General features: G+C 41.9%; 1 protein-coding gene and 1 pseudogene across 1 annotated transcript; one reads left to right on the top strand and one right to left on the bottom strand.

Moving 5' to 3' along the window:
* Positions 1-509: 509 nt before the first annotated feature.
* Positions 510-1,856, top strand: SPESP1 (sperm equatorial segment protein 1). Its single transcript, XM_036740553.1, has one exon. It carries the CDS (start codon positions 510-512, stop codon positions 1,854-1,856), a length of 1,347 nt encoding a protein of 448 aa, XP_036596448.1.
* A 5,826-nt stretch (positions 1,857-7,682) lies between these two features.
* LOC118833152 lies at positions 7,683-8,793 on the bottom strand (annotated as a pseudogene).
* Between the last annotated feature and the right edge of the window lie 887 nt (positions 8,794-9,680).

Genomic DNA, 9,680 nt, shown 5'->3' with positions numbered 1-9,680 from the left:
ATTTGGAGGCCTTCTAACATTCCTTCCAGCTCTGAACCCCCCTCCCTGTCTACTTAGGCCAGCCCCGCTTTCTAACTGACCCCCCCCTCTCCGTGGGCCCGCCTCCTTTTCTGACGCACCACATCCTGGATACATTAGAACGCTGGCATTGTTTGGGTCTGTAAGTGGCTCGCTGTGCGGAGGTTCCCTCTGGTAGTCGACTGCCCTGACCGCAGGGCAGGGGCTACCGAGAGGGAAAGGAAAGGTGGGTGGAGCGGAGGCTAGTACACTTCCTCTCAGCTCACTAGTGGGGCGGTGAGAGGCGGACTTCGTGAAAGCTGAGAGAGGCGAGGCAAAGCTAGAGGAGTGAGGTTGGTGTTGTTCTCCAGTCCCCTCTGGCAGACGTGCGCCAACGGTTCAGTTGGCTAGGGCTGCCAACTGCCGAAGCTGGGTACAGCCGGTCAGTTGGACCTGAACACTCCCTCTCGGTCCTGAGCCCTGCCGTGATGGCCTGCAGACAGCCAGGGAAGATGGGTGCCAAGGCTGCCGTGCTCTTAGCCATTATGTGGCTCCGGCCCCTATCCATCATGGCCTATCCATGGCTGCTGACCCTGAATGACACGCAGATGAGCTCCAGCAACCTGAGCAAGGAAGACAGCACCCTGAAGCACTACGCTGAAATCCTGCAACAGATGGCCCAGAGAGTACCCACCCAGGGTACCGCTGGCAAGGAGCAGGCTACTACTGTCAGCTCTAACAGGGAGAACGAAATCAAGGAAGCCACCGCAGCGGTCCCTAAGGAGATCCTGGAGAAAATCCCAGTTTTCCTGACCTCTCGGTCTTCTAAGTGTAACAAGACGGTACCTAAGGTGCCTCTGATGAAAGAGCCAGCCTGGCCTAAGGAAAAACTGGAGCTCAAGAGCTCCATCCGGCACCCCAGAGAGCAGAACGAAAAGGATAACGAGACGACAGTCAACATGGCTACCGAAGAGGCGCCTGGCAACATGGAGAACGTGAATTTGGAGGATGATGACAATAGTGTTTTAGAAACTGACGAATCTGATAGTGAAGAAGAGGCACTGGAGAAAGCTGTGATCTCAACTCTGGAGCTAGCTGCGAAACTGGCTGTGGAACAGGAACTGTCTAAGGAAATGTTGGACAATATGATTCTCAAACCACTTGTGAAAGTAGCTCCTAAACCAGTCCCAAAAGCACCTGCCAAAGTGTACAAGAAAGCATCTTTGGAGTCGGCTTTGAAACTCATTGAAGAAGCTTCCCAACAAGTGAAAAAAAACCCAGAGAAAAGGGTTATCCTAGGACAAATGGCTCTTGTGGCTCCACCTGCCATGGACTACCCAGAGACACAGGTGCACGATTTAGGAGCAGGGTTTTCCCAGCCATCAGTGGAAGCCAAAGACCAACTGAATAAGAAGCGAGTGGTGGAAGATCAAATCCTGAAAAAAATCGCAGACATAAATACTGAGATAAAACGTGCACTGAAAAATGCAAAACACCACATGGAATTCAAAGATGATGTTGAGTCTGCCAAAAAGTATCTAATCCAAAGCCTTTCCTTAGTAGAGGAACAAAACACATCCGGCAGTGGGCATAAACCTCAGAAGTTAACAAGAGAAAAGGATGATGATGAAAGAATTAGATTATTTATTAACTTCTTATATGATTTCAAGTCTCAACTAACTGAATTCTTAAATATTAATAATATTCCATTTGATCTTCAAGGGAAAGCCACTACTGTATTCAGTATTATGGAAGCAGTGCTTTGTGGAAATCAACAAAAAAGGGAAAATATCATTAAGGAGTTATTGGAGGATAATATGAGAATGTTAAACATGCTTAATGTTACAATAAACCCATGATTAGCCTTTAATTGAGTTGTCTATTCATTTTAAGAGAAGCTAGATTTTCTTTTCCTTAAATTCATAAGTAAATTTTCTATTGCACATCACTCTGACATCTTTAATTAGTAATGTATTGTGAACAGTTTTCATCTTTAACTGTAATTTTTGTCTTCAGTAAAGTTTGCAATTTTCCTTAAACAGCTGAAAAATGTGTTCTTTTGCCTGTTTAAAACTTATTTTTCATTTATGCTTGAATATACTTAGTTTAGAATCTATTTTCTGAATTGGTGTAATATTACAAATTTATTCCAGCAATCGAGTGCTCTGTGTGGGTTCCGTATATGTATTCAGTGTTAAAAATTGCTTATCAATTTATTTCTTTAGGTATAGACAGTCTACTGATATCTGAGAAAGTATATTTCAATTTTCTTAGTGATTCCAGATCCCTTTACCATCTTGATCGGTCTTCTGAATATCCTCTAGTTTGGTGATTCACTTCCTAAAATGTCCCCAACAAATAAAGCTAGTATCATTCCATGTTCTCACCAGGACAGGGCATATATACAGTACAACCCTGACCATCCTCATTCTGTACACTATAATTAAGACAATCTAAGATCACATTAGCTTTTTTTTAAGCTACAATAAGTAAATATACCAACGACTTCCCAAGATATATGTCACAAGGATGGTAGATTTTTTTGGTGATTTTTGGATAGAAGAATTTCCCCATAGCAGCAAGCCAATTTCTTACTCAAATAAAAACATTCGTAGCATGGTTTAATGGAAAGAGTGCTATATTTGGACCCAAAAAACCTAGGTCTCGCTCAGTTTCTTCATCTGTAAAGTAAGGAGGTAAGGACCCTCTGGTTTTGTGACCTCACATAACTTCATAAACCATGGTCCTTATCCATAGGGAGAGTTAGTGAATATCCATATGGTATGATTTCAGGAACTTCTTAAAGATCCTGTTATTCCCCTAAATCCTATTCATTCCTCCAATTACCTTGTATTTATGTTTTCTTCCCCAGTAGAAGGTGAGCAACTTGAGGGAATATGAGGACTGTTTCATTTTTGTCTTTCTATCCACAATGCCTGGCACATAGTAGGTACTTAGTAAATTCTTATTGATTGATTGACAAAACCCTCCAGCTGATGCCTGAAATCTATAACATCCCCTTAGAATCATAGATTTAAAACCAGAAGAAACCACCTTAATCAACCTTCTTATCTACTACCTTCACCTTACAGATGAGGAAACAGTTCCAAAGACTTTAAGAGACTTGCCCAAGGTCACACAGTAACAAAGCAGAGGAACTAGGTCCCAATATGACTCCAATTCAGTTTTCTTTCCACTGTGTCACACTTGAATTTAAGCCTTTGATCCCCATTATATTGCTAATCCCTCTGGGGGGGGTGTCATAGGCTTAAATGCCCCCTTTTCATAGGAGGAAATAGAACTCAGAGAGATGAAATTAATTCCCCAAGGACATTTTCCTCTCACAACTGAGGAAATGGGGCAAAGAAAGGAGTGTGTGTTTATGTGGTGAGGGGAAATACATCAGGCAGAACATTAATTTCCAAATTTTATATATATATGCGTATGTATGTATGTATGTATACATATATATATATATATATATATATATATATAAATTTTATATGTGTTTTGTGTGTGTGTGCGTGTGTGTGTGTGTGTAAAAATCGACCACTTTCGGAGAAAGAACCCTATGGGGAAAATAGAAATTTGAGAAAGACAAACATTTCCATATGATCTCTTTCCTCCATGCCCCACAGTAGTAGCTGCACTATACTGACTACATGGCATATGCTCAGTTTATACATGTTAGTGAGGATGAAGAGATGGGTCTTCGGAGAACTTCTGAAATCTCCCCTGCCCAGACTTTCCTAAAAGTAACAATGGCTGACATTTACTGTGTGTACTCATCAGCCCCTTGTTACACTCTGAAATATTATAGGTACAACTATCCCTACTTGAACAGGCAAGAAAATTGTGACTCAGAGTTGAAGGGCCTTGTTCACAGTCACAGGCAGTAAGTATCACAGGCAGAGCATACACTCAAGTCCCACATTCTCTCTACTAAACTATCTACCAGATAAAGGCATTTTGACTAGTCCCAATCCCATCCATGCTGCTTATCAACTCAACAGCTCAGTATGAGAGATCTGAAAGAGGTTTTGATAGGGAGATGGGGGACAGAAAGCACAGGGACATGGGTTTTTGGGGAGGTAGGAAACACCACTCATGGAAGAAAAAGGGGGAAAACAAGCCAAATGACAGGAGAAAAGTAACTTCAACTACTTCCCAATTTTCCCCATGGCACACTGATCCTGGCTGGACATGAAACTTTGGTTCAGCTTAGCTCTCATCTTTGAATTGCTTTTAAAGGTAAAAAGGTAAGAATAATAGAAAGAACCAATGTCTTCTAAGTAGATGTATTGGGAATCAAGATAGGCTCTTAGCACTTATTCAACCAAGTGCCCTTGAAGAGTTTGGCCTTTGTTTCCTTGATTAAATTGGGAGTCCTTGATGACCTCCTTGCCTCAAGGGAAAGCCTAGTTTACATGGGTTTGAGTGACATGTTGGTGACATCAGAGGCTTTTAGACCATGTGGGTTTAAGTTGCATTTTTGTGACAATTTTAGGTCACATGGGTCCTAAGGGGAGTTGCTAAGACCAGAGCCAATAGTAAGAGCTTAAGTTCTGGTCACTCAGATGACTTTTGATGATGGCTAAAGAGTGCATAAAAAGAGAGAACAGAGCTATTTGGTTAGGGGTCTCATTCTCGGTGATGTGCTGATATGGAGATTCTGGGCAGCTGTAGTTAAGAGCCCTCCAGCTTGTAAACTCAGATGTTGGGACTTTGTTATCTGGTAACTATGCATTGAGACAAGGTCTGTCTGTTGATGTTTGTAATTTGTTTGTATTTGCTCTGAAGTTCAGGGTGCTGGCTTTTTCCCCTGAACTAAGTGAATGATATTTGTATGCTGGATTAAAGTAAGATTGTTAACCCCTTAATGTTGCTTTCCTTAGCAAAGCAGATCAGAAGAACTTGGGCTTGCAGCATTCTGTGTGCTGGTTGTTGTTGGTTTTACACAGCCACAGTAGCTGCTAGCTGGAGTGCTGCAACAGTAGGCTAGAGGGGAATAAGCATTTTTATATAGCAACTACTCTGTGCCATGCATTGTGCTATGTGTTCTACAAGTAATACCCTCATTTGACCCTCACAAAACCCTTCAAGGTAGGTGCTGTTATCATCCCCATTTTTACAGGTAAGGGTCAAACATGGTCCAAGGCTGGATTTGAACTCAAGATTTCCTGACTCCAAGACCAGTGCTCCACTGTGCCACCAGCTGGCTCTGCTAAAGGTGCAAATATTTCAAAGTCAAATCTAGGACTATAGTTATAACTTAGTATAGTAAGTTGGAGAGCTAGAATTCACAGCTGGGTCCTCTGATGCCTGCTATTTAGTAGCAGGGAATAAGCTTGTACAAAAAGGGAGAGCAGCAGATGGTGAACTCTGTGAGGGGAGAGAAGACCCCTTGATTGGGAGCCAGGAATCCCAGCTCTATCACTTAGTGGGCTAGGGGGTGACCTTGGGCAAGTCTTTATACCCCCTGGGCCTCAGTTTCCTCATTTATAAAATGAGGGAATAAAATGTCCTCTAAGATCCCTTCTAACTATGACCATGTGAGAGTGAGGAGAAATGTGTAATGGTAGAAAGCTTTGCCACTTTGAATACTGGCAGAGTAGATAGGGCACTGAACTTGGAGTCAGGAAAACTTAGGTCCAAATCTCTTCTCAGATATTTACTAGCTGGCTATGTGACCCTGAGCAAGTCACTTCCTCTTTTAGTTTACAAAATGGAGGATGGGACAGGAGTGGACTCAGCATCTAGGGTCTTTTCCTGCTCTAAGTCTATGATCTTATAAACATTTTGGTCAAAGATTTTTTAGATTTATTTTTAGTTTTCAACATTCAATTCCATAAGCTTTTAATTTTTCAATTTTCTCCTCCTCCTTCCCCCCTGCCTCCCCAAGAAGGCATGCAATCTGCTATAGTCTCTATATATACATTCATACTAAACATATTTTTACATTAGTCGTGTTGTAAAGAAGAATTATAATCAATGGGATGAACCACGAGAAAGAAGAAAAAGATGTTTGTACCTTGGGGATGGGCACAGTTGGTGGATACCTCCAGGTGACCAAATAACTGGCCAGTCTCTTGCATTGTTAATGTATTTTTGCTTAATTTGAAGATCTTTCCTACCCATTAATAGGCCCATGTGACCTGCTTAAATCACATGGAAGCCTAAATCACATGTGGTGGGAGGAGCTTGCTGGACAGGTGGAACAGGAAATTGGTCAGAGCAGATAAAGTGGTAAGAGTGAAAGGATGTAGGCAAGCGGACAGCTAGAATTGTGAGTGTTTGTTTGTGGGAAGGCCCCAGCAGGGGGAAGGCTTTGGGATGGTGTTGGTCCCTGCAGTGATAATGTATATTAACTTCTTTGTTGCTATGATGGATTCAGTCTACTGGTGTTGGGATTTGGCTTTCTGGTGTCTGAATAAATGTTTTGGTTCTGTCTTCCATATATTTTGCAGTTTAGAACTATTCATAGTCGACATCGGCACTCTGAATATTGTGTTGGCAATACATCTCTTTAGCTTAAAGAGTCTAAAACTGCATCGCTAAATGGTGGTCTTGATGCTGTGAATGGCTGACTGGCTGTTTCCGCTGTTGTTCTTCCTATGTCGTCCCAACTATTTCTCTGACTCTCTTTGGACAGTTACCTGTCGGAGGTTTTCTTGGTCATCTTCCATATGCAGTTTAAAGCACAAATATATCAGATCCACAACATCCAACCATATTCTTACCAGCCTCTGGGAGGCAGACTCCATCCCTGCTCTACAAATCCAAATCCCATTCTCTGACATGGTCTTTTTAGCAAGGCAGATAAGACGTCTTGGGAGATGTCTGTATCCCTGCCCTAGTTCAGTCCTGCTTAGAAAGTCACAGAGTGGGAATTTGCTGACCAAGACATTAGGGCAAGCCTGATGAATTTCTAACCCTAAAGGAGAAGAACTGCCTGTCTGCTTCTAATAAATGGACTTTCATGGACAAAACAAACAAACCAAGTGTCCAGAAGCAGATAGCGCTTTCTGGAGGGAAGAGCAGCCCTGTAAGTTTGAATACTTAGCATCAACAAGAAAAGCAAAGGCAGGGGTATAACATACAAAGTTTAGTTAGGGACTCTGTAGGGCCTGGGTCAGGGGTGGGGAACCTGTGGCCTCCAGGCCACATGTGGCCCTCTAGGTCCTGAAGCATGTCCCTTTGACGGAATCCAAACTTCACAGAACAAATCCCCTTAATAAAAGGATTTGTTCTATAAAACTTGGACTCAGTCAGAAGGCCAAACCCAAGGATGTAGAAGGCCACATGTGGCCTTGGAGCTGCAGGTTCCCCACCCCTTCCCTCAGCTGAGAGTGGGAGTGCAAGAACAATCAGAAGATCAAAAGAAGTTTGAGTAGGCCAGAACCTTTGAGGCCAGGTTGGAGAGACTGGTAGTCAGGGTATAGTTTGGCAAGTGGAGTGAAACCTCAACTAAGTGAGACCACAAATCAAGCAATCAAAAGAACTTAGACAAAATGTGGAAAGGTCTTCAAACCATAATAACATTGTTCAAGAATTTTGTCTGGATAAACTGAGGAAAGTTGAACATGTCTCACTTATCACGTATACATTTTCAAGGGAACTGAGAAGCAGAAATTCCAAAAATTGGTGGAAAGTCCCCTGAGAAGAAATAGCATTTGGGCAATAACTCAGACATGGAAGAATGAAGTTGTCTGGTGAAAATTGAGATACTCTTGGTTAGTATGACCAGACAAGATATTTCCAAACCTATCTGAATATGGAGATAACAATTCACGCCTGCAAGCATTCCATTCTTCTCCATCTCTTAAAATCTTCATGTCAGTTGCAATCCTGTCAAGAGTTCTTTTCAGCAGAAAATCAAAGTAAGTAAAGTCAACTTTTTTCCTGGAGTGTGTGGTTTTAAAGGAATCTGTTCACCAAATGGCTTTGAACTGTCTACATGCTTAACTCCAAATGGAGGTTTGGTTTCTGGTAGGGGTTTGAAACCACAAGATCTGGGGCTTGACTGCACTGACCAATCCTCCTGGCAAAGGCACCAGATCACATGTGGTGATGGAGAAGGTCTTGAGCTTTTGCTAAGCTTCTCACAAGCATTTTCCATCATCTTTACTCTTAATATCTGTAAAGGGGGTCTGAGCACTCATTTACAACATGATGCCTCTGCAGGCCTCAATTGTCTCAATTTTTTTCAAAATGTTTTTGATGGACAAGTGAGTTTTTTGACAGCTGCCCTCACAGAAAACTCTATTTTTGGAGAGGTGCTTGGAAAGCCTAGAGGTGTCTTCGTTAGTATTTTTCGGTCTACCCCAGGGTATAGAGAAGCCAGCCTGGATTCAGGGAACAGAAGATCCCATGTGTTTTCTTTGTAATAGGCCAACAATGCCCCCTCTGGAGGTATTAGCTGTATTAGTTCAAACCTGATCATATAAATTTCTAGAAGCTCTACTACAGTGGCTGGATCAAGAGCATTTATAAATATAACCTTGTGATTCGTAAGGGGAAACACAGCAGGAAAGTATTTTGTGTCCCTTGTGTCAATAGATCAAGAATGCAGAGACTGAGTAAAAGTCCTTTCTTCTCTGGAAGAAACACATCTGGGCAGGTGATCATGTGATCATTCCAGGGGCATCTTCCGCAGCTGGGGCAGGAAGGGTTGGAAAGGGACCTTGCTGCACTGGGCAGAGGAGTGGGATTTCTTCCTTGGCCCTCTCGCCCTGACCTCTTTCCCATGGTGAGAGTTGGAGTCTCTGCTGCTACCGTTTCCCCTAGGAAATACATTTTCCACCCATAGCTGCATTAGGTATATTATCTAATTCTTTTCTAACTTTTTTGTATAATCATTAATATAAATCAGGTAACATTTCCATTTTGAATATATCAGAAATATGAAGTAAGATGTTGGTTTGAGCCTACTTTCTGCTAGACTGCTTTATAGTTTTCCAACAGTATTTATTAAATATGGAGTTTTTTCCTAAGTAATTTAATTTTTGGCTTTATCAAACACTGGGTTAGTGAGTGCCACTGTTTCTGATCCTCCCTTAGTCTGTTTCATTGATCTACTTGCCTTGTCATTTTGAAGGACTTCTCTTTCTATTATGGCATCTTAGACTTTGTTACTATTGTATAGAAATTTTGTTGATTCTTGAGTATTTATTTCAGGCCTGCACAACATAACCTCCCAGGGCTACTTGCAGTCCACCAAAGCAGCCCGCAGACAGTATGTTGTGCAGGCCTGTTTTACATCCTCTAAATTTTTCACAAGCCACCCCAAATCCATTGGCAGGCTGCAAGCAGCCTGTGGGTGGTATGTTGTACAGTCCTGGTTTACTTTGCAGCCTGCAACTTTGCTGAAGTTATTGTCTCAAATTAATCTTTGCTGATTTCCTAGAATTTTCCAAGTAAGCCATAATGTCATCAGCAAAAAGAGATAGCTTTATCTCCTTGCTGCCTATTATTATGCCTTTAATTTTTCTTGTCTAATACTACAATTTACTGCCTATTGTATTTCTAGAACTATATCAAACAATAGCTGGGAGAGCGGGTGTCTCTGCTTTACTCTCATATTTATTGGGAAAGCTTCTAATGCATTCTCATTGCTTAAGATGTTTGCTTTTAGTTTTAGATACCTTTTAACAATCTTATAAAGGTCTGGTTTATTTGGCCTC

Source organism: Trichosurus vulpecula, assembly GCF_011100635.1.
Source record: "Trichosurus vulpecula isolate mTriVul1 chromosome X unlocalized genomic scaffold, mTriVul1.pri SUPER_X_unloc_2, whole genome shotgun sequence".
In the NCBI taxonomy this organism is placed as follows: Eukaryota; Metazoa; Chordata; class Mammalia; order Diprotodontia; family Phalangeridae; genus Trichosurus; species Trichosurus vulpecula.
The sequence above is the reverse complement of the archived record's forward strand: the minus strand, read 5'-3'. Positions and strand labels throughout refer to the sequence as shown.